The following is a 23,065-nucleotide window of genomic DNA, read 5'->3' on the forward strand; positions in this document are numbered from 1 at the left end:
GCATTAAAGCTGGAGGTTCTGCCCACACTTCACTTTGTTACACCCCATTGTACCTCATTATGCCCCAGTCATTCCCCGTTTTCTCTGGCCTCGGGATCAGATTTGGATCTTGGAAATTGCTTTGAGGACAAAGGTATGGATTTTAATACCTGGTCTTTATTAAGGGTGTCACGAGCTGGTGATGGAACGGAGGGTGGAGGTGGCCGAGACGTTGGGGAGCGCAGGCGATGGGACGCGTCGAAGTGAAGTGTGCTCTGCGCCGCTGACCTGCTGCTGGGTGGTGGACAGCTGCACTTGTCCACCTGGACAGGATGCTGGACTGAAGTGTCCGCTGTGTCCGCTGAGAGTTGAGGCATCCTTGTTGGAGGAACTCTGGGAACTCTCACTGAAAGAGGAACCACAGCAGATCACACCGAGGGCGGCAGTGAGCAGTACCGTCTGCGCAGCTCGAGTTCCTCTCGCGGTGTGAGGCCCGAGTCCCGTCTTTACGTCTCACATATTTACTCTGGCGAAGAGCTTTACATCAACATGATGCTTTTAGTTTTTAAAGCGTAAATAAAATGTTTTGAAGATAATGCGCAGTTTTGGAAGCTCTGTGCAAAGATACTGTCTGGCTCAGTCCGACACCCAAACATGGGGGGGGGTTCGAGGGTCTGTTGGGGCGCAAGCTGCATAAATACTGCCCCCCGTTGTCTGTTAGACAGAAGACACACAGGTGAAATCATCCAGGTTTAGCGTTTCCCCAGGACACCTCCGATTTCTGTACCGTTTCACACTGCCAGAACCTTTGTATTTTAAAAAAGATCAGTGAACTAAAAAAATACATAATGTTAGTCCCAAAGAGAGAAATCTCTAATGATTTTAAAAAAAGCAGTGGGAAAACCAGTCAATCTCTTTTAGAATAGACAGTACCTATGTTGCCTAGATACCAGTTAATTGTGGGTTAATGGCCCAATCACAGCTGTTTACACTAGTTTTGAAGAGGACTGGTGTAAGCGGTGTGGCGGTAGGTGAACTGCTGGTGTATGTCGGATTTGCATGGTTGGAGCTGGGGTAGCCGCGCCTGCGAGCATCCCGACTGGCACGGACAGGCCTTCGCGGCCAGCCGAGCGCCCCACAGGCTGGCGATCCTACTCTGTACTCATAAAACCGACCAAGTAACCGAGGCCTCGCTCTCCCCCCTCTCTCGGTTTCTCTAGGCCTGCCATGGCTGTGCGTCAGGATCCAAGTGCGACTGCAGCGGAGTGAAAGGAGCCAAGGTGAGATTCGGCCTGCTCTCGCCGCAGATCTCGAACCGTCCTCCTCTCCACTGCTGGGACTCGAACCTGCCGTCGTGGAGCTGTAACGCGCCCAAATGGTCCGGAATACTCCCCTGTGCTCTACGCTGTCTAAACAAAGGCGACTCCGAAGGATAGATGTCCTCATGTGCCCACAGGATCAGAGTGCAGGGAGACGGCTGAGACAGAACACGAGAGAGATAAGCCTTCAGGAGAAGACGCTGTGATTATACAACATGCTTGGACACAGTCCAAATGGGCATGGTCCAAAATCAGAGAACTAACAGGCAACTGCAGTAGCTGTACCCTCAACGCAAGCATTTTTTTTTTTTTTTTTAAACTCAGTCAACCACAAAATAAAAAAAAAATCTGTTTGGTTTCAAGGTGTTCTCCCAGTGGGGGATGGGTGGTGGGGGTTGCCCAGCTGTGTGATGGACTGTGTCAGGTTGTGTTTGTACCTTCTGATCAACGTTGACCTCACCCACCTAGAACCTGGGTCATTCCCCCCAGCAGCTGTAAAGCCTCAGTGTCTGTTATTACTGATGCTTTACTGCTCCTGTGTTGATGTGTGTGCCTTCGGGGCCCTTTCCAAGCTGCCATTTGTTTATAATTTAAATGTTTTTGCATTAAGAACTATGAACGCTCCGGGAAGTAAACAGCCTGCATCTGTTTGGCAGCTTCGCTGACCAAGGACCTGTTTCGTAGTACCATGTTTTCCCAGTGGATGGCGACTGACGCAGTGACAGTGATGTAAAATGCGGCTGTCAGTTAACACTCCTGGTCCATTCGGGCTCACAGCTGCTTCTGCTCTGCAGGGGGAGAGAGGCCTTCCGGGACTTCAGGGCCAGCCAGGGGTGCCAGGTTTTCCTGGGCCAGAGGGTCCACTTGGACCCAAAGGGGAGAAGGTAAGATGGGCAGAGAAATTCACAGATAAACCACCGAGGGGTCTGTTTTACTGTCTGTTACTTTGTGATGGGTATAAACGGTAAAACTGGGGGTCTGTGTCCTGCGGCTGGCGGACATGGTTCCTCTGGTGGTGTGTTTATTAGTAAGTTGGTGCGGAAGGCCGACAAAGCGCCGAGAGCGTCTGCGTGGAGAGTGACTTGTTGCCGTTCTCTTGCAGGGCGGCGAAGGGCCCCCCGGACCACCGGGTCCCAAAGGAATCAGAGTGAGTCCCGAGTCCCGGCGGGTGTGTGTAGAGTGACCGTGTCAGCAGCACTAGGCTCAGCGTTGAGCTGTAAAGGAGAAACACACTCAGCATCAGAGCCCTTTCTAATGAACACCACAGTCTGGTGAACAGTTCAAAGCTGTGTGCTGAGTGTGGAAGCAACACGCTCGTGTCCTGTTCACATAGACGGAAACAAGAAGACGTTGCTCATTATTAGAGGTTCACGTATTTAACTGGGGAAGGTCATACAAGGTCATTATTACTCTTATTACATTATTACATTTGGCTCTCTGCCTTTGGGATTCTGTCGGGTCCCCGCGTTGTCACCACACCCACAATGCTGACCCACGTCACACACACTGCACTCTAACTGTACCGCACTGATTGCAGGGACCTCCGGGGTTGCCAGGATTCCCAGGAACTCCAGGAATCCCGGTGAGTTTCTCATCGAACCCGTCACTCATCAGATTCCACTAATCATTGCAGATCATCTGCCTCCCTCGTTGTTGTCTTCATCCCCCATCTTTCCAGGTTCTTACTCTCCTTTACTGCTACGGCCATGCGGTACCTTATTGCTTACCCCCTCCTTATCCACGTATCCTCAGACGAATGGTTCCAGTGGTTCATGTTAGACCCGCTGTAGCCGCTCTCTTTGTACACTGGCCTGTTGGGACGAATGTGTCTTCGGAGGGATTTATGCCTTTTTTCTCTTATAACAGGGCCTTCCCGGACAAGACGGAGCCCCGGGACCCAGAGGACCTCCAGGATGTAATGGGACAAAGGTGAGCGTCCATCATGGCACGTGGGTACAGCATTTCCGAGCTTCGCGAACGAAGGGTTGTGTGCGTCACACACCGAGACGCCGCTGGATATATGGCTGTAACACAGCACCACTGCGGGACGGGGTGTGAGATCTTTGGTGTTCTTGTGCACAGGGAGAACGAGGCTTTCCTGGACCGCCTGGATTTTCCGGGTCTCCGGGGCAGATGGTAAGTGAGCACTGAGCTTGAATAACAGATTTCCCCTTTCCTTATGTCTCGTCTGTGTTTTGAAATAACAAGAGATTTTGTTAGCCAGTGATGTTTTCCGTAAAACATTTGAATAAAATATGATGCACTTCATGTATATATAACTTTCTGTTATTCTTCTCCAGGGCCCTCCTGGTTTCCCAGGCGAGAAGGCAAGTGTTGCTCTCTGTAGTGCAGTGACGTTATTAAGCCTGTTGGACCTGGTTATAAATAATACTGTAAATTGATGAATGCCTGCAGGCCTTTGCAGCCTCCTGTAATTTCTCTCTGGAATTAGTTTTCCTTAATTCATTAATTTTTAATAACATCTTCACGATCTATGACATTCCAAAATGTACCTTGTAATTATGTAATAATAAAGCCCTTGGTAGATTCTACAAATAAATATTTTGTGGCTTCAGACGGAACTGTAAAAATAAAAACTTGTTAAATTAACAGATGACATGTTACTCATTAATAACGTGCTATTCTATATAAAAGTAAATTTAAACAATATTTAATGATACAACATCCAAATTATTGTTACACTGTGTTGCCTTTAAGGGATTGTTTCCTACTGTTAGTTGTGTGGAACTGCTCACTGTTCACCAGTAGGGGGCAGAACTGTGCTCATTGAAATGGAAAATTTCTTTGTGCTCGGTTGTTTGGTAACGCCTGACATGCACATCTCGTTTATTGGGTCCCAAATGTAGCTTGTAGTTCTTTAACTAAAATCTTATTTCCAGTAAACATCCTTACGTAAGGAGACATTTAAGGACATGTATTTCAAAGGGGATGATGTTATTCCTTCTCTCTTTTTGGGTCATGTGACATCACATCCACCACATCCACCACATTCACCACACCCTACCACAGGGTGACCCTGGTGACATCATCCCAGTGAATCGCTTTGGGCAGAAGGGAGAACCCGGGCTACCCGGCCCTCCTGGTCTTCCTGTAAGTCTGTATACAGAGTTGGCTGGGGGTGCTGGTGATCTACAGACACAGCTGAGTCTTTACTGGGGAATGTGATGCAGGGTCCCCAACCTGAGTTTGGCTCTTTTTCAGGGAAGCTCAGGACTTCCAGGATTGGCTGGCCCAGTCGGGCCGCCTGGCCCCAGAGGTTTAGAGGTAGGCCCCCAGGACATGAAGTCTGTCTGTTGATGCTCCTGTGCAGGTGCGAATTAGCTGGGTCACAGGTCTTCCAGGGGAGATCTGCAGTGATTCATGAACAGCCCTTAGATGAGTTCTTACTGCCAGTAACTGGATTTGGAAGTGGGTTCAAGTAAAAGCATCACTGCTGGGAGTAGTGACTCTTGTGCCCTAACTCTTTATCTATACTTTAGGGGTTTCCTGGACCTCCCGGCCCCCCAGGCCCCAAGGTGAGATTCTGCCCCCTTTCTCAGCTTGTCACGCTGAACTGGTAAAAGAGCACTACATCATCCACTCGAGCAGCCATTCATCCATCCATTACTCTTTATGTTTTTTTTTTTATTTGTTCCCTCATCCTCCACATTCATTTGTATGAAATTCTAGTTTCGGTATAACTTCCTGTCTTTTCATTGCCTAGAAACCAATATCCAGATTCATATAACTAATGTGTAAAGGATGACTCACCGCAGGCAAATATTAAAATTTCCCTCTCTCACACAGGGTAATATGGGCTTGAATTTCCAAGGACCGAAAGGGGAGAAGGTAAGATGGGTAGGAAGTCGGTTCTGGAAGCCGTATGGCGGTTCTTACATGGACTTTGACGCAAGGCATGTTTGCGTGTATCCAGGGGGAACCAGGTCTGCGAGGGCCACCAGGCCCGCCGGGTCAGATCGGGGAGGTGAAGAAGCCAATGGACTCAGAGGTGCAGAAAGGAGAGAAGGTAATCCTGAAGGATCTCTAGAGTAGAGCATTCCAGCTGCAATATATTTTCTGCTACCTAAAGGAGGGAAGTGATGGTATGTCAACTTCATGTGCTAATACAGTAAATGTAATTCTGTGCATAAACATCTGAGTGCTCCATGGCACACCGTCATCCCGTGAAAACCATAGTTTGACTGATGAGTAGGTTGTCCTCTGTCTGGAGCAGAACCGTAGCTCTCTGGAGCTCACCGACTCCTGTCCTTCTCAGCTGACCTCCTCAAACCCTGTCCATGCCCCGTTCTTTTCCTCACACAGCAGCACCAGCTGAGATGATGTCATCCTTTCCTTTTTCCTGCTCTCGTTTCAGGGAGACCAGGGACCCCCTGGGCTACCCGGAGAGTCTGGTTTACCAGGACCACCTGTACGTAGGACCCATCCGTTCATCGGTTTGACTGCTCCTTCATATATGACCGTGTATCTCGTACACACCTGTATGCACAGTCTTTTTTTGTCCTTGTGCATGGTGGAGCGTGTTTCATTCACTGTACATCACCATCAGACACAGAACTTCACTGAATATCTGTGTAGTCGAGCACCTGAACATTTTAGCTTCACCATTTTTTTCCCCACTTTAAAAAATATTAAAGAAACCGCAACAATGAACACAGTGTTAGACGTGGTAAAGTAAGGAGTTGAGGAGCGAGGAGCAGCATCTGTTTTTCCACTAATGGTTCCTCTGTTCTGGCGCTAGGGTCCATCAAGGGGGCAGAAGGGTGAGAAGGGGGAACCAGGAGAGCCAGGAAAGAGGGTGAGTGTTACAGTCATGCATGGTGGGTAGGGACATGGGTTTGTCAGCTGATGTTGCTCCAGTAAAAGTCCCAGCTTTGAAGATGAGACTGTGGCTGTTGTGCACTGTAAAGAGTTTAATCTGTAGCTTGTAGATGATGAGCTGATGGAAGGGATGGAGGTCTTGTGTGGCAGTTGAGCCTTGGGACCAGTGGTGAGCCCTGATGTGTCTCCTTCTCTGGGTTACTTTTTCTTGTTTTCTGCCCAAAGGGGAAACCCGGCAAAGATGGCGACCCCGGACCCATCGGCTTCCCGGTGAGAGGCCTTTGTGACAAAGCCCACCTGATCACTGGACTACAGTACATCTGTTACCCCCCTGTCCCCCTGCCCTGGAAAAATGTGCTCCATCTGTTTCATTAAATGTCTTCTGTTTGCTCTCTCTTCACCTACCCCATCCATTGCCCCGCCTTCGCATGTTCTCTCTCTGACCGTTACAGGGTGAAAAAGGAGACCCAGGTATCCCAGGTTTTCCAGGGCGAGATGGCCAAAGGGCAAGTTTTGGATCTGTTTTATTTTTTTTTGTCTCATGGTTCAGATGTTAAAGAGTTTCTCATTGTGTAGTAGTGACTCTGAAGGTGTATTTACTGTACCGTGTCGCATGGTTTTTAATTCTCTTGTTTAGGGTGAAAAGGGTGACCGTGGATTCCCAGGACCTCCAGGCATAGTATGTCTTTAACATTTTTTTACTCTTTACAGTCTAGCTGTGATACCAGATTAACCGAAACATGAGGTAAATTTAACTTCATAAAAGCTTTTAGTATCTTTGCAGATTTAACGAGGTTCTGGATGAAGGATTATCATAATTGTTTCCAGTATTGTTGGAAGTAGTTTTCTTAAAGGGTTAGAGCTGCAGTTCTACCATTCAGTCCACTAGATGCTACAGATGCTTCAGTTTTTACTATTTTTACTCACCAAAGTAACTTACATGTTGAATCTTTATCATTTATGGCACAAAGTGGAGTAAAGGAAGTTATTTATATTTGTAGAGCCATTTCAGTTGTAAAATATACAAATACTAAAGGTAAGTGTTTAACTGGTATTGACCGGCTGGCCCATCACAGGTGACTAATGAAATTGAAGTTGGTAGACCTGGACCTAAAGGTGAACCTGGACCTCCTGGTTTTCCGGGGAGAAAAGGAGACCAGGGACTTCCAGGTACATGTTGGATCTTCATTTGTTCAACGTTACTACAGTGCATTCTCTTAACTTCCTTTGGCCTTCTTATGTGTTTCAGTCCTGCAAGTTCAGTGCCTTTCATGGATTACCTCTCTTAACTCGACACCAGCATAATTTATTTTTGTGTTTCCCTCTTCAGGTCTGCCTGGATCTCCCGGACAGCCTGGGCTACCAGGTGGGTGACAGCTTTGCAGGTTGTTAAGGGTTTCCAAAAATTAGGCAAGCTGGATGCCTTCAGACTCTGTGGATTTTTGAGGTGTCATTGTACCATGGTCAAAGGGCATCCTTCATCCTGGGCAGAACTGTGGAAACAATGCGTGAGTTAATCTGAAATATTGCAGATTATGAGTTGTCAGTCACCTGGACCTTCTCTCTGCTGTCCAGGTGTCGGGCTTCCTGGGCCCTCTGGCCAGCCTGGCTTTCCTGGAGAGCAGGGACAGAAGGGGGATGAGGGAACCCCAGGTATTTCCATACCTGGCCCACCAGGCCAGCCTGGAGAAATGGGTCTCCCAGGCCTGCAGGGACCCCCAGGACCACCAGGACCAACAATATCAGATGGAGAATGCCCTCCGGGGCCTCCAGGGCTGCCAGGTTTTCAAGGCGAACGAGGCTTTCCAGGAGAAGTGGGACAGAAAGGTTAGTGTTGCAACCCCAGCCTGTCCCCCAACTCTCAAGCTTCTTCTTGCTGCCCAGGACATGGTTTAAGCTTTTCATTCTTTCAGGTGAAAAGGGGGAAACCTGTTTCAACTGCTTCACAGAGGTAGATCCAGTGCCAGGGCCTCCAGGCCGACCTGGTCCCCCAGGATTCCCAGGCAGGAGCCTTTATTTGCTCTTTAATGTATTGGTTTTGATGTTCACTCACAGTATGGCAGGATTCCACTCTTTCGCGTTCCATTGTTGGGAAATTGTGTTGCAGGAAGTCCTGGGCTGCCAGGTCCCAAAGGTGACGTAGGGGTTCCAGGAAATCCCGGTCTGACGGGGCCAGCTGTAAGAATTCTGGATTCAATCCTTTCCCCTTACTCCAGTAGATATTGGTGTTATCAACAGGGTCCATCGTGCAACATGAATTTGTAATTTTTTTATCTCAGCAGAGTTATTTAATTATAATGTCACTTCACTCCACTCCACTCTCACATGCTTTTGACATTGCAAAGAAGAGCTTTGAATCAATCTCCATGGTGAACCGTGATCCTCTGATGCAGGGCCGACCAGGAGACCCAGGCTTGCCTGGAATTCCAGGAGAGAAGGGAGAACCTGGAGATGCCATTTCTGTTGATGGGATAAAGGGGGATAAAGGTGACCCAGGGTTCCCTGGTCCACCTGGGTTACCAGGCCTTGATGGGAGACCTGGGCGTGACGGTGTCCCAGGCCCACCTGGACCAAAGGGGTTACTTGTGAGTAGGAAAACAGTACTTTTTACTGCAGACTGTTGACTCTTCTCATGTGATGTGGCTTGTCAGTGCTGAAAATTTCACCAATGTTATCTGACTAACTAATTTTGCTTGCAGGGTGCTTCAATTAAAGGTGAACGTGGACCCACAGGACTGCCTGGTAGCCAGGGTCTTCCAGGAGAGAGAGGACCAACTGGACCACCAGGATTTGGACCTCAGGGGCCACCTGGAGAGAAAGGTGTCCAGGGTGTGTCAGGCCGGACAGGGAACCCCGGTGTTCCAGGTGAGTTTCTAATCTTTCTTGATGAACAGTTTGTGTGCAGTTTGCTATCTTCTGAAGAAGGAGGGAATATCAGGGAAAGCTCATGGATATGTGTAATATGAAATGTGTAAGTGTGAGATCTACATGCAGGTCCTAAAGGTGAACCAGGCCAGACTCTGACAGAAAAGGGAGCCCCAGGTCCTATGGGTCCACCTGGAGACACCGGTCCCCCAGGACCTCCAGGTAAATGGCAGACTGCTACCTCAAGTGTTAAAGGGCCAGAATAACTGAAAAATTGGGTGTGATGTAATCTACCACGGGGGATGCGGTGGCACAGTGGGTTGGACCACAGTCCTGCTCTCTGGTGGGTCTGGGGTTCGAGTCCCGCTTGGGGTGCCTTGCGACGGACTGGCGTCCCGTCCTGGGTGTGTCCCCTCCCCCTCCGGCCTTACGCCCTGTGTTGCCGGGTAGGCTCCGGTTCCCCCGCGACCTCGTATGGGACAAGCGGTTCAGAAAATGTGTGTGTGTGTAATCTACCACTTTCTCTCAGGTTCTCCTGGTCAGCCTGGACAACCTGGGTTCCCAGGATTACCTGGACCAAAGGGTGACCCAGGCCTACCCGGCATTGGCCTACCTGGCCCACCAGGAGTAAAAGGTATGGTTTGCACAGATGCATCTCTTTATCTGTCATAGTCTTGCTTCTGTACCACATTGATGGTGCTCCTTAAGTTCGGTGTATCTGAACTAACATCCACCAAGCCAGATTCTTTATATGTGCACACATACTTAAACATAAAAGTTATATCTTAGCTTTGAAACACTTTCTGTGGTCTATATCCAGGTTTCCCCGGAGCTCCTGGCCCACCTGGAGCACTAGGGATCCCAGGACGACCTGGCTTGGATGGCCTGCCTGGTCAGCCTGGTCAACCGGGACCCAAGGTATGGGAATGCAGCTCTCTAGCACAGCATTGCCTTCCATGTATCCACCTCACAAGAAGAAGAAACTAGTACTGAAGGGAGCAAATGGGTAACATGCTTAATAACACATTTGTGCCTCATACAGGGGGAGGCTGGGTTTGGATTGCCAGGTCCCCCAGGGCCTCCAGGGCTCCCAGGCAGTAAGGGGCTCCTTGGTATTAAGGGAGACCCTGGATTCCCTGGTAACCCTGGCTCACCTGGACGTTCAGGTGTTGACGGCCCCCAGGGTTCCAAAGGTATGTAATGGAAACGGCAGCCCTGTACAATGGGATATGCTTAATCATACTCTGTAAAGAAAGTCTGTTTCCATACTCAGTTTAAATACTCGTAATAAAAATTGCAAGTGTCCTTCCTTTGTACATGGATATCCTTCGAGTCTCTTATGAAATGAACTGTAGAAAGCTTGGTGCTTCCCTACAGTAGTCACTTCTGTCAACTGCACTGTACTCCAACATTTGCTGCCCACACTGGTCCATAGTGCTCTACATTGGGCCCTAAACTGGTATTCTCCTCGTCCGCTCAACACAGGTGACCCTGGTCGTCCTGGATCACCTGGACCTCGAGGACCCCCAGGCCCTCCCTCCTTTGGCCTTCAGGGACCCCCTGGTCCCCCTGGTCCCCCTGGACCCATGGGTCCTCCAGGTTAGCAAGTTTACAGCAAACTGAAAAAATCATGTTACGTGTCTCTGTAAAGGTGTACATAAACTTGTAATACACTGAAAGCGTACAGCTGTGCCTGTAAATAAACATCTGCAATGCTCTATCTGTCTAAACTCATGTATGTCCACGTTATGCATTTATATAAGCATAAAAAAATTTTATGAGCCAGTATCTGGTCCAGCAGCCAATCATCTGCCTTCTCCCAGCCCTCAAGTATGTGCTATAAACTGAAAGAATTCCTAACTCATTGAGAGTCTTTTTTTTCCTGGGACAACACAGGTTTTCCTGGTGCAAATGGCGATAAGGGTGACCCTGGTCCACCAGGACTGGATATCCCAGGACTACCAGGAGACAGAGGCAACCCCGGCTTTCCTGGCACCCCTGGACCAGTTGGCCCTGCAGGCAACCCCGGACAACCAGGCCGTGATGGCCAACCTGGGTTCCCTGGTGAGGAGCTGCCATCTCCATCTCGTCAAATCTGTGCAATATAAGCAAACAGAAAAGCATGCTTACATCAATGCTATGTATCATTCTGTTAACTGCAGGCCAGAAGGGTGAGATGGGCACCATGGGAACCCCTGGCCCGGTGGGTCCTCCAGGGAACCCCGGTGGTCCAGGATTTCCTGGTCCTAAAGGTACTGACATAAGCGCATAACATGCGTTCTTTGCTGTAGTCAATCCATATAGACAAGAAAGAAGAGCACAATAAAAAATGTTCTGGATTGTATTTGCCGTAGGAGATGATGGTTCCTCTGGGCGACCAGGCAGTCCAGGTGCTCTTGGGCTGAAAGGGGACAAAGGTGATCCTGGATTACCAGGCCCCCCAGGCCCAACACTGCCACCTTCTATTCATTCAAAAGGAGCTAAAGGAGAGCCAGGACCCCGAGGTAAGCAACCCGCATCAGTTTCTTCAGCCATCCTCTGGTCTTCTTTTTTCACATTGAAAGTATTCATACTTTAGTACATATAAAACAATGTGTGTATGTTACCTCTGCCATTAGGTTCACCTGGGCAGCCAGGTCAGAAGGGCATCACTGGTCTACAAGGAGATCCAGGTGCCCCAGGACAAGATGGTGTCCCAGGATTGCCCGGAGGACCAGGTGACAGTTTTTTTTCTTTCACACCCAGTCACTACCCACAATCCACTCTGCTGTATTTGCTGTGTTCTGAGAACTGAGAACTAACCGGCCCTTGGTTTTCAGGTCCAAAGGGAGATCCTGGGTTTCCAGGTCAACCAGGTTCTTCCGGACCACCTGGGCCAAAAGGCAGTATGGGAGAAATGGGCCTTCCAGGTTCGTACCAAAAACTAGATCTCTACTGTCATTCAAGGCAGATAAAGACTTTTCCTTCAGCAATGAATTGTCACTTGAAACATGTTTGATTAAATGTGTGTGTTCTTCTGCCAAAGCTGTGGTACAGCATAACCTCAAACTTTCCCTTATAGCTTCTTTCTTTTTGTTTATTAACTTTGGAGAGAAACAAATGTGCTTAATCTGAGCGATGATTTTCCAACAGAGACCTAGATTCCATGACCTTGAGATTCATTTTCTTTGTTAAATTTGTGTATGGTTGGTCTTCCATGTGCTTGAGGAAGACTGTCTATAGCCATCCTGTACTAACTGGCTGTATAGGGACATGCTGTGGGAATGTTGAGGACTGACCACACTGTAATTGGATCACCCTTTGCTCAGGCCCATCTGGACTGAAGGGAAACCCAGGTCTGCCGGGTCGCTCTGGACAGCCTGGACAGCCGGGGTCCTCTGGACTTCCAGGCTCTAAGGGTGATCCTGGGCCCCCGGGAACTGGCATTCCAGGATCCTCAGGGCCTAAGGTGCTGAAATTGTACCCAGTTTTCTTGCTATCCAAACATGCTGAAGTGAAGCCAGTCTTTGAAGTGACTATCTGGCACATATTGCTTAGTAGTGCCTGATACAATAACTTCATCTAAATCTTGGTTAGTACCATTTAGCATCCCATTTAATGAACTTTTGAAGAATTAACACATAGAACCCATAGGACATCATAACCCTTTTTCAGCTCTTACCTATCCAGTGTTTGATTAGCTCTGGTGTCCTTATTTTTTGCTTCAAAACACTCAGGGTGATCCTGGCCAACCTGGTTTCCCTGGTAGTCCAGGACTAAAAGGACAGCCAGGTGTTCCGGGACTGCCAGGCTTACCAGGCAGCCCAGGAGCAAAAGGTGACCCCGGACCCCCTGGATTCCAAGGTACACTTTCTTCTGTGCTTCTTATTCTGCTACTGGGAATCTGCCATCTCAGAAATTATATTCATACTCCTCCAAGTTCACTACTTTGAATCCCCAGTTTGTTTGTTTTTTTTTTTTTTTTTTTTAAATTTCCAGGAGCACCGGGTATTCCTGGTCCAAAAGGTCAAGATGGCCCCCCTGGGCCACCTGGAATCATTGGGCCTTCAGGACGTCCCGGAGAACCAGGGTTCCCAGGGCCTCCGGGACAACCTGGGGAAAAGGGTCAAGCTGGTCGTGATGGCATCCCTGGGCCAGCAGGAGAGAAAGGAGACCCAGGTAAAGGGAGCAGTAGACTTTGTCAGTCAGGAGAACCTGCCTTGTATGCTGGAATTGATATGTAGACATGATTGTTGGTGGAATTTGCAGAGGAACACCAGAGTTTATTTCAGTGTCACTGTTGGAGGCTGGCCTGTTGCCAGCATCCTCTCTGTTGACATTCCCTTCTTCCCTATTGCAGGTGTTCCTGGCATTGGAAATCCCGGTCCCCCAGGGCTCCCTGGATTACCAGGTGATGTCCCAGGGCCCTCTGCCCAATGCTGCCAGTGAGCATAGTGAAAGAAACTGCCCTCAGTATCTTTGTGCTTACATGTCATGAGGTGTTTGACAGTCACTGACAATCCAGGTTTACGTACAGGGTGCTTTTGGTAACACCATGTTTCTGCTACACCCAGGTCCAAAGGGTGACCCTGGATTTCCTGGCACTGTGGGTCCTCCTGGAATTCCTGGACCAAAGGGTGACCCAGGATTTCCTGGTATGCCAGGTAGCCCTGGTAACACTGGGCCTCCTGGGCCCCCCGGTCAGGCTTTACAAGGACCCAAAGGTAACTCAGGGCCCCCAGGCCCGCCAGGAAGAAGCGGTAAGTCACCAACAGGTTGCAGCAATACAACTTGCCCACTCAGCTTCCTGGTTTTCCCACATCTGCCTCCAGCCTGACTAGCGTCTCACAGTGCTTCCCAGCATGTGGGAACGGTGTCTTCTACAAACATGGTTAGAGTGGTAGTACAGTAACTCTCTAAAAGAAGTCTGGTAATTCAACATGTCTTTTCCCATTCAAAATATCATATCTGAAAGGGTCAGAAAACTTCTGTCTAGATAGAGGTTGTGTATTATGTGGTATTGGAAGAGAATGAGTCTTTTTGAAGAAATGCTGAAAACCAGGCAGCAAAGTGGTACAATGTCTGTCTATGAATGACATCTGCATCTGACTGATTTTTGCATGGGGTCTTGTAAAAATCCATACTGACCACGAACACACACACATTCCAATTAATGTCATGCATACCGGGCACTTGGATGTCACTACTGTGTCTCCCGCACCCCCCAAAACCTGAGCACATTGGACCTGTGTCAGAATGCATGAATGGTTCTGTGTCTGCACCATTGCTCACTATCAGTCTTGTCACATACTGTCAGACCCTTCTCACCTGTCTCTCTTTACCGTTGCCTTTAACTGTCACAACAGCCTTTGTGGTTCAATGGGAGTTTTTTTTCTTTTCGCGTCACAGCAATCCGTGCGACTCCACTAGCGCCGCACCACTTCTGTATTGCTAATGTGTACATCCATCTTTAGTGGCAGAAATGAGCTCTCGCTTGTGGCAGCAGTCATCTTCAGTCCACTGGCACAAATCCTGTCTTGTGGCTCACAGCAAATATGTCAACGCTGCTGCAAAAGCCCTCTTCTTCCACTTGGCACAGCAGCCATTTTGGCACCATTGCTCTGCGCACGCTCTTTTTACCAGCCGCAATAAGTGGTTCCTTTCAGTCAGGTCTCCTTTTCCCGGTTATAGCAACTGTCTGGGCTTCTTTGCAACACACCCTCTTCTTTTCTTTTCTTGTCTTGACAGACGCTCCACTATCACACAAGCCTTGTTCTGATGCATCACGGCCACCATTTTGGCTCCACTGTCGAGTGCCTGCTGCTTTGACACACAGTCGCAGCCATTTTGGCTCCACTGTCACGTGACTACAGCTCTTTGCATGTCACAACAGCCACTTTGGCTCCTTTGCCACACTCTTCTACTTCCATTCAGCTAAATTTTTACCTCAGCACACTAGAAACAGTTCGGCTCACTGGGCACATTTCTCTTTCCTACTCCGTTTGCAGGGTCATGCAGTTTTTTTGCTTCTCCTGTAAAAGTTGGCGGATACGTTGTGTAACGCCTGAGCAAGGATCAAATTAATTTCCTCAGCAACTCATGTCCATCGTAGAAGTCACAGAAATACTCCAGGACCTAAACGTTTCTTACTTTACTGGCACAATGGAGCTGAGTTCGACGCCCTTTGTTTGAACAGTGCCGGTTTAGCTCCATCACTCTAGACAATCGGTCAAAAGAGGCTGATTTAGTATCATTTACAGGGACCAGTAGTATGACTGATAGAAGATTGTTGTTAATTATTAAGTCCAACAAATGAGCCTTTGAACTGAGGAACGTATTTGGTCCTCACTCAGCCAACCTAGCTGAATTAGTGCCTCGCCAGCATGGTCCCCGAGTGATAAAATAAATGGGCATCTCACTGTCACAGCACCGTCCAGTCGATGCTTGAAAAGCATTACCTCTATGTGAGTGAAAAAAAATGTAATATTATGCAAACCCGAGATTTTTCCATGTACAAGTGGAATACTTAATCACCTGACTCAAGTAGTTGTTTTTTCTTAAGAAGGTATCATGGAAAAACTGCTTTTCTATCCATTGTGTTCAAGTCACATTGGCTGTACTTTGTGATACCTTATGAGAACAATTGAAAATAGGTAGGAAAAAAAAAAACTCCAGCAGAAATTGGCAGTTTTGGACATGTTCTGTGACGTAGACCAACGCAAGCCCGGATGAGTGCTGGAACAGGTGAGAATATGACCTGTGACTCTTGCTTCCATCTCTGTGTGTCATGGCTCCGCCCTCTTCTGCGACTCGTGCTGATGCCGTTCGACTGCTGCAGGCCCACCAGGTCAGACTCCACACCCTAAATCTCTAACGCTTTCCACCAGTGAGAGAACAGGGCCTTTGTTGGACCCCATGGAAATGTCCAGAAAATACATCCTTCACTAATGTAATACTTACCTGAAGTTAGTGTATGGGGATGAGAGCAGATATGCAGCGATAGATATAAAAGTAGTGCATAACAGGTATTACTATAATTATCCTTTCGATTAATCTGTGCCAGAATAGCTGTAGTTTGCATCTTTCCATTTTTTGGCATCTATCTGTTGAGTGTGGAAAAGGCAAACTACCAAGTGCAAAAAGCTCTGGCACTTAACCATTATGGAATCTATTGATAAATCAGATTCTGTTTATTTAAGAACTGTTTTTCTCAACTAAAACAGTTAGAGCTCAGCTGTCCAGTGCACTAGGAAACAGTGTTAGGGTTCTTGTCAGTTTACTTATTACTTTTTTTATTTTTCCCACATATTGTTTCAATGTTGATTGCTCCATTACCTCATCCAAGTGCAGCGTACAGCTGAACCGCACGCAGCTCCTCTGTGACATAATGTGAATGTATTTACAAGCAGGGCACACGGAATAAAAGCGGGATTGACACGGATTTTTCCGTAAGGATCCGCTATTCTAGCCGTGGTGTTACTTGTGAGGGCTGTCCTGCGGTTTTGCCGTGTGATGAGTTTATGTGAAGGACGGCGGACTCCACAATCCCGGCAGGACCCTGACCCAACTGCCTGTCCTGGGGACTGAGCAGGGGCCGCTGTGGGCGTGGAAGCCACATCTGCTGGCCTTTGTGCTCCGTTTTTGTTGCTGTGCTAACACTTCCATCTCGTTTTAACGCTACGCTGTGCGCCCCCCACCCCTCCCCGGCTCTTCTGTGCTGGGAATGCTGGGATACCCGTTGACCTTTGAACCTAGGTCCATCAGGTTAGACTCTTTGGTTTCTCGCCCACTTGTTGACATATGTTGCACTCTTCAGAACGTTCAACATCCCTCGATGCTCACATCATCTGACCCTCTTCTGGCTTCTTCCACTTCCTTCTTTTTGGACAAAGGTTGTCCTTTGCTCTTTCCTGTCCTCAGTACTTTCAGAACATACACTCAATAAAAACAACACGCACACGTACAACTATTCCTCCTTTACCACACGGACAGATACAAACAGTTCTCATTTCTCTATGACTGTGTGTTATATTACAGAATGTCATTTTTGCTTTGTGTTCCCACATTTCGTGTTTATGTGCAGAAATCTGCTTGTAATACACAATGAATATTACAAATGTATAAATATTTCTTGGAGTGATCTTAAAAGGGGAGCTGTATGCCGCAGTGGCTGACAGCTCACACCACTACTGCGTAGATTAGAAGCATTTAACAACGTGTGGAGACCCTGAAAGAGCAACTAGTAGAACAATGTTTAACAGATGATTGATGTATTACGTGTTACTAGAGGTCACTCAACCTTAATTCTTTAAGTGGGCCTCTGCCAAGTTATTCTGACTTTGACGCATGATTTTGTGCGTGCGTGTTTTTGTGCATGTGTATGTAGGTCCCCCAGGTCCGGAGGGACCCCGTGGCCCCCCAGGAATTGGGGGGATTAGAGGGGAGAAGGGATTTCCTGGAATCCCCGGTCAGCCTGGCCCTCAGGGACAGAAAGGAGAGGCTGGATTCCCAGGTGTCTCGGTAAAACACAGTGCATGCAGCATACAGGAAACAGGCCCCGCGGGTGGGGGGGTGGGGGCATGAATATGTTGCCAGTCATAATCAGCCTCGATATGGATTAGATGTACAATCACTTTTATGTTCAAAGATACTGTAGCACAGGTGTCATTTAAGTTTTGTGAGTTCTCTTCACCCAGTGTTTCCCTCTTTACATATTCAGGGTCTTGACGGCCCTCCTGGCCCCCCGGGGCAGAAAGGTGACATGGGAGTACCCGGAATACCAGGCTTCATAGGTTAGTATGGGCAAAAGTGGAGTTACTGCTTGGGTTTGATACACACTTGCCAGTTGATGCTTTCATTATCTCTGGTAACCATACCTGGAACCGGTTAGCCTGGACATCAGAGAATAAGCAACTTTATTGTTGGAACAGCAATTCAGTAGTTCCTGTCACTAATACCTCACTAGTCCATATTTACCATCTTCCGTGTCGATGCCAACTGGCTGAGCCAGTGCAATGCAGGGTTCTTGTGGATGAGCACCATTATGATATTGTCTTATTCCTCTGCCTGTGGTACAGGACTAAAGGGTCTGCCAGGTCCACCTGGTCCAATAGGGTCCCCCGGAGAACTTGGAGACCCCGGACCCCCCGGTAATTTCTGAATTTCTGAACAGTAAACCCTCGGATTAATTCGAGGCTATAGTGTTTTGTGCAGCTAGAGGACCATCCACCTACCCTAGAGCAACAGAATTCTGTTACAAAAGCTGTATTTACCTGTTTCTAAGGCTAGTCTTGTGCGTTCCTCAGGACTTCCTGGAGATCCAGGAGTGGCTCCTGCACCCATTGTCCTGAAAGGAGAGCGAGGTCCCCCTGGATCCCCTGGCCTGCCAGGTTCCCGTGGCCCCCCAGGACCATCAGGATTAGAGGGGCCGCCAGGTGGGTGGCGATGGAAAGTCTCCAGAGTGATCTCAAAAGTTCAAATCCTTCCTTTCCAGTTGCATCACTAGTTCCTGTGGCTCTGTTCCAGGTCAGCCAGGCAGCCCTGGGGACCCCGGCACTGACGGACCCCAAGGGTTCTCTGGACCAGCAGGACGCAAGGGGGATCCTGGACCATCTGGTCAGCCAGGTGATAGTGCTTGTCATATTGTCTCTTCCAGTCTGCCTGCTGCTCTCCTCTCTCCGGTAGGATACAGTCTGTCATGCTCTATTGGAAAGATGCAGTACATGTACTTACTTGGAATTAAGGTAAATTTGTCTTGTAATACCAATGCCCTAACCTGTGCTAAGATCCACTACGTGGATGTGTAGTCTTCGGGTTGTAATACTCTGTCTGTGTACCAGGCCAGCGTGGCTACCCAGGCCCACCAGGGTCAGATGGGCCCCAGGGGCTCCCTGGCCTGCCTGGGACCGGCTCAGTGGCTCACGGCTTCCTGATCACACGCCACAGCCAGACCACAGATGTGCCGATTTGTCCGGAGGGAACAAGCTTAATCTATGACGGTTACTCGCTGCTGTATGTGCAGGGCAACGAGAGGGCTCATGGGCAGGACCTGGGTAAGACCGCACCTTTTGTCCATTGGTACCCCCAGCCTCCAAGATGGCGGAAAGCCCCGTCCACACTCTGTACCCCTCCCTCTCCCCCTCAGGCACGGCAGGTAGCTGCCTGCCCCGGTTCAGCACCATGCCCTTCATGTTCTGCAACATCAACAACGTCTGCAACTTCGCCTCCCGCAACGACTACTCCTACTGGCTGTCCACTCCAGAGTCAATGCCTATGAGCATGGCGCCCATCACCGGAGAGAGCATAAAGCCCTTCATCAGCAGGTGAGACACCAGCGACCTGCACCAGGCAGTCACTCCTTTGCTTAATCTTGCAACCCTTATCCTTCCTGTCTTCCTGTCTGCCCTGTCTAGGTGCACCGTGTGCGAGGCCCCAGCCATGGTGATCGCAGTCCACAGTCAGACCATCCGGGTACCAAAATGCCCAGACACTTGGGACGTGCTGTGGATCGGTTACTCCTTCATGATGGTATGCACCCCATCCTGCCAGCTGCCTTCACTTGAGTTGCTCAAAATACAGTCTCCATGTTTTTCATTAAATGGCTTGTTCAAAATGAACACAAAAGAACAACATTTTTTAAATCCAAAACATTTTGGCTAAGCCTTCGTTTTACTGCTCATACCTCCTTATGGAGTTAGGTATTTACAGAAGCAACACTTTTCTCATAAATCCAACTGCAGAGCTCTCCTCCTGGGATCAAAACCTCCGGTCTTTTTCTGTTTCCGATCTAGTTCTTTGAACATTCTGCCCCTTACTGTCTTTTCATTTAAACAAACTCTTCAGTTTGCCCACTGTGTACCTTCCAATATGCCCAGCCTAGTATTTAGTTCTGGTAGCTGTCAGCTACGTGTCCCAAGTGTCCCTCCATCTGTTTCACCCCCAGCACACCAGCGCAGGGGCAGAGGGCTCCGGTCAGGCCCTGGCATCCCCTGGTTCCTGCCTGGAGGAGTTCCGCTCGGCCCCCTTCATTGAGTGCCATGGCCGGGGCACCTGTAATTACTACGCCAACTCCTACAGCTTCTGGCTCGCCACCGTAGATAGCTCAGAAATGTTCAGGTATGAACGCCTGACTGTTTGTTAAGATGGAAACAGCTCTGTGATGAGAGTATTAGTTGCTTTCAAATAATTTCGCACATTATAAAGAACGTATAAGAAAGCATTTTTCTTATACACACTTCTATGTGTACAGTGCCTCCTTCTATTAGTTCTGAATTTTCAGAGATATGAATATTTTTGGTGCGGCATGATGCTGCAGCGAGAAATCCTGCTGCCTCATAGCACCTGGGTGGTGCAAGAGGTCAATCCTCAGGTGACCCTGTGATGGCTGGGTGTCCTGTCCAGGATGTACCACTCTCAGCCTAGCAGCCAATGCATTCAGTATACGGTACAGATCACCGCAATCCTGCTCAGGACAAGTGGTTATTGAAATTGTATGGATGAATGTATTGGTATTTTCAAATTAACTTTTTAATTGTGTTTTCTTCTGTAATTTAATTTTTTAAAATTTGTCTGTCATGGAGTGAAAGCAACCTGTGTTTACACACCCAGCCTGTAGATGGCAGTAAAGTGCACTCGGCCAGAATAGGAGCGTTGAACCAGATTATTTAGCTTGCGTCACATGGTGAAGATGGGAATCGAATAGGAGTTTGTGTGGACAACACTTATTTTCATTCAGTTTTCCTTTAGCTAAAAATTAATGAAATACTAGAATAATTATTGTCCAAAGTAAGATTTATTGTAGCTTTGTTAAGGAACTTTATAGAACCTGTCTTGTAAATAAATTGAAGGATGTCTATCATTAACATTTCATTGATTACGACTTAGTGGTGAATTTTGCAGACTTCCACACTGTCTGCAAGGTGAGGAATCATTGTATATAAATTAACACTGATAACTCACCAGCAGAGTAAGATAAATTACTGTAAATTAGGGGTAAATATGTCACTTGATACATGGTGATAAGAGCGGAGTTTCCAGCTTGTGTTGTGAGTTCTGCTCCCAATCCGATGACTTGTTTCCCGCAGGAAGCCCCAGGCAGAGACTCTGAAAGCAGGGGACTTGCTGACACGCGTGAGCCGCTGCGTAGTGTGCATGAAGAGGACGTAACAGCGTGGAGCCGCTGGCGACGGGGGCGGGGCCGGGGGGAGGGCAGGTGACGAGCTGACACAGCAACGAAATGCGGACAGCGAGCGCAACTTCAATGGTGCATTGTCTTCCATTTCAATTCCATGGTGCTACTGTGCAACGCTGCAAAACTGAAAATGACATTTCTTTTTCAAGAAGTACCTCAGAAAGAAATGAGAAAAAAAAAACAAAAAAAAAAAAAAGAAAAACACAAAAGTTGCCATTGTGGCAGATGAGTGACAAAAGTGCATTTTAATTTTCTCTTTCTTAGAGAGATTTTTTTTTTTTTTTAAAACTAAGAAATATTCCTTTTAAATTCTGACGTTCGTACAATTTTTTGGGGAAAGTGCCCTTTGGCGTTTTCAGAGGAGCGGAATGGCCTCCACGCTACCAAACCGGCACTTTGACGTCTGAACATCAACGAGAGGAAATGCACTGAAGAACTTCATTAGTGAGACTGCATTTTTTAATCCATTCACTTACTTTCTTTCCTTCGTTTGTTTCCTTGTGGCTGTACTAACACTGCTGTATCCGAGACTCTTAACCATAGTCCTTTCTATTTTGTAAGTAATAAAATGTGTATATTATGTAAAACTCGTTTTTAGTGTAAAACAAACTCTAATGGTACTGAATTGCTGGGTTCTGCTCTGACTCGCTCACTCATACTGTACAAAGTATGCTTTTGATAAATTAAACAGTATTTTATATTATATATAATATATATAATAAAAGGAAACCAACTTTATTTGGCAACAGGAAGTCTTTAACCTTTCCTCACCTACTACTGATTTTCATGCTGAAATTTACAGAACAGCTTCCCTTGACGAAGCCATGAACTTGTACTGTACAAAACTGACAATTGACCTGAATTTTAGAGAAACTGAATTACCTTCCATCGATGTGCTTCCCAGTGGATGTGGACCTTACTTTAACGGACACACGAGGAGCCACGTTGTCAGTGATTTGTACGTTGCGCTTTCCTCGGTCTTGCCCACCGCTGGCGTGGTTCGTGGCACATTCGTAAGGTGAGCAAACCGCAGGAGCCCAGTGAGTTCCCTGAGAATCATGACCTTTTGTAAAATTCACTCGTTCAAGGGTCACATACCTGTATTAATTTTAAAATCTGTTTTTCATGTTTATTATCAATCATCACATTGTTATAAAAGCTGAAATAAAGAAATATAAAGTCGAATGCTGTCTTGTTTAAAACTGACTGGCCAGACAATCACCTGACATATGTGCTGTATTTTATACTGTGCTGTTTACTGTGTTCAGATGATGGTTTGGGTCAATAAGTAGCACCTCTAACGACTATGCTACCAGCTGCCCCATATATACTTTATTTGTATATATTCATATATGTAATGCTACATTGTACTGAAAAATCAAACACACAATTTCCTTAATGCAACTAAGTTTCTTTACAATACTGCTTATTAGCTACAGTATTATTTGTGTTCCTTCTGAAAACTGACAGCTTTCTCGATTCTCCTCAAATGCCTTTCTTGAAGCGGGACGTTTATTACGGGTACGATGGTAGTGTGTCTGTAGGTAGGTTCTTGGTGAAGGATGAGAATAGGGTTGGGTCTGTTTCCTCCAAAAAATAAAAATGTAGAAAACTACCACCAAAACAAAGTAATGAACAGGTAGATGCGGAGTCAAATTAAAGCAAAATCTCCTTCCTCCAAAAATCCTACATTCAGTAGAGTTTATTTTACCTTCAAGTTTTGTGGTATAAATCCATTCCATTACTCCTGATATGATCTCTATTGGTGTGATGAAGACCTTTAACGGATATGAGAAGGGCGAGCTTTGCTCTGGCTGGTTTCCCGATTGTGTCCTTTACTGGCTGTCCTGCTTCCTCAACGTGCAGGTCCACAGGGATCCTCTTAGTCGAAGCA

General features: G+C 47.5%; 1 protein-coding gene across 1 annotated transcript in view; it reads left to right on the plus strand.

Moving 5' to 3' along the window:
* The window catches only part of col4a5 (collagen, type IV, alpha 5 (Alport syndrome)), a 37,068-nt gene extending 15,715 nt beyond the window's left edge, over window positions 1-21,353 (plus strand). The window contains exons 2-50 of the mRNA XM_018733622.2: window positions 1,200-1,259; window positions 2,093-2,182; window positions 2,401-2,445; window positions 2,836-2,880; window positions 3,165-3,227; window positions 3,381-3,434; window positions 3,599-3,625; window positions 4,329-4,409; window positions 4,521-4,583; window positions 4,799-4,834; window positions 5,106-5,147; window positions 5,233-5,325; window positions 5,674-5,727; window positions 6,058-6,114; window positions 6,363-6,407; window positions 6,590-6,643; window positions 6,775-6,816; window positions 7,214-7,307; window positions 7,468-7,503; window positions 7,713-7,964; window positions 8,051-8,140; window positions 8,245-8,315; window positions 8,531-8,722; window positions 8,837-9,002; window positions 9,132-9,224; window positions 9,532-9,636; window positions 9,823-9,920; window positions 10,045-10,195; window positions 10,488-10,601; window positions 10,899-11,066; window positions 11,165-11,254; window positions 11,357-11,506; window positions 11,621-11,719; window positions 11,822-11,911; window positions 12,311-12,450; window positions 12,719-12,845; window positions 12,981-13,160; window positions 13,342-13,392; window positions 13,556-13,741; window positions 17,368-17,501; window positions 17,701-17,773; window positions 18,059-18,130; window positions 18,287-18,415; window positions 18,507-18,605; window positions 18,821-19,033; window positions 19,126-19,303; window positions 19,394-19,508; window positions 19,924-20,096; window positions 21,065-21,353. Of these exons, the coding sequence (XP_018589138.1) occupies window positions 1,200-1,259; window positions 2,093-2,182; window positions 2,401-2,445; window positions 2,836-2,880; window positions 3,165-3,227; window positions 3,381-3,434; window positions 3,599-3,625; window positions 4,329-4,409; window positions 4,521-4,583; window positions 4,799-4,834; window positions 5,106-5,147; window positions 5,233-5,325; window positions 5,674-5,727; window positions 6,058-6,114; window positions 6,363-6,407; window positions 6,590-6,643; window positions 6,775-6,816; window positions 7,214-7,307; window positions 7,468-7,503; window positions 7,713-7,964; window positions 8,051-8,140; window positions 8,245-8,315; window positions 8,531-8,722; window positions 8,837-9,002; window positions 9,132-9,224; window positions 9,532-9,636; window positions 9,823-9,920; window positions 10,045-10,195; window positions 10,488-10,601; window positions 10,899-11,066; window positions 11,165-11,254; window positions 11,357-11,506; window positions 11,621-11,719; window positions 11,822-11,911; window positions 12,311-12,450; window positions 12,719-12,845; window positions 12,981-13,160; window positions 13,342-13,392; window positions 13,556-13,741; window positions 17,368-17,501; window positions 17,701-17,773; window positions 18,059-18,130; window positions 18,287-18,415; window positions 18,507-18,605; window positions 18,821-19,033; window positions 19,126-19,303; window positions 19,394-19,508; window positions 19,924-20,096; window positions 21,065-21,146 (4,962 nt within the window). The 3' untranslated portion in view covers window positions 21,147-21,353. The remainder of the gene's footprint in view (window positions 1-1,199; window positions 1,260-2,092; window positions 2,183-2,400; window positions 2,446-2,835; window positions 2,881-3,164; window positions 3,228-3,380; window positions 3,435-3,598; window positions 3,626-4,328; window positions 4,410-4,520; window positions 4,584-4,798; window positions 4,835-5,105; window positions 5,148-5,232; window positions 5,326-5,673; window positions 5,728-6,057; window positions 6,115-6,362; window positions 6,408-6,589; window positions 6,644-6,774; window positions 6,817-7,213; window positions 7,308-7,467; window positions 7,504-7,712; window positions 7,965-8,050; window positions 8,141-8,244; window positions 8,316-8,530; window positions 8,723-8,836; window positions 9,003-9,131; window positions 9,225-9,531; window positions 9,637-9,822; window positions 9,921-10,044; window positions 10,196-10,487; window positions 10,602-10,898; window positions 11,067-11,164; window positions 11,255-11,356; window positions 11,507-11,620; window positions 11,720-11,821; window positions 11,912-12,310; window positions 12,451-12,718; window positions 12,846-12,980; window positions 13,161-13,341; window positions 13,393-13,555; window positions 13,742-17,367; window positions 17,502-17,700; window positions 17,774-18,058; window positions 18,131-18,286; window positions 18,416-18,506; window positions 18,606-18,820; window positions 19,034-19,125; window positions 19,304-19,393; window positions 19,509-19,923; window positions 20,097-21,064) is intronic.
* The last annotated feature ends 1,712 nt before the right edge of the window (window positions 21,354-23,065 follow it).

Source organism: Scleropages formosus, chromosome 13, assembly GCF_900964775.1.
Source record: "Scleropages formosus chromosome 13, fSclFor1.1, whole genome shotgun sequence".
In the NCBI taxonomy this organism is placed as follows: domain Eukaryota; kingdom Metazoa; phylum Chordata; class Actinopteri; order Osteoglossiformes; family Osteoglossidae; genus Scleropages; species Scleropages formosus.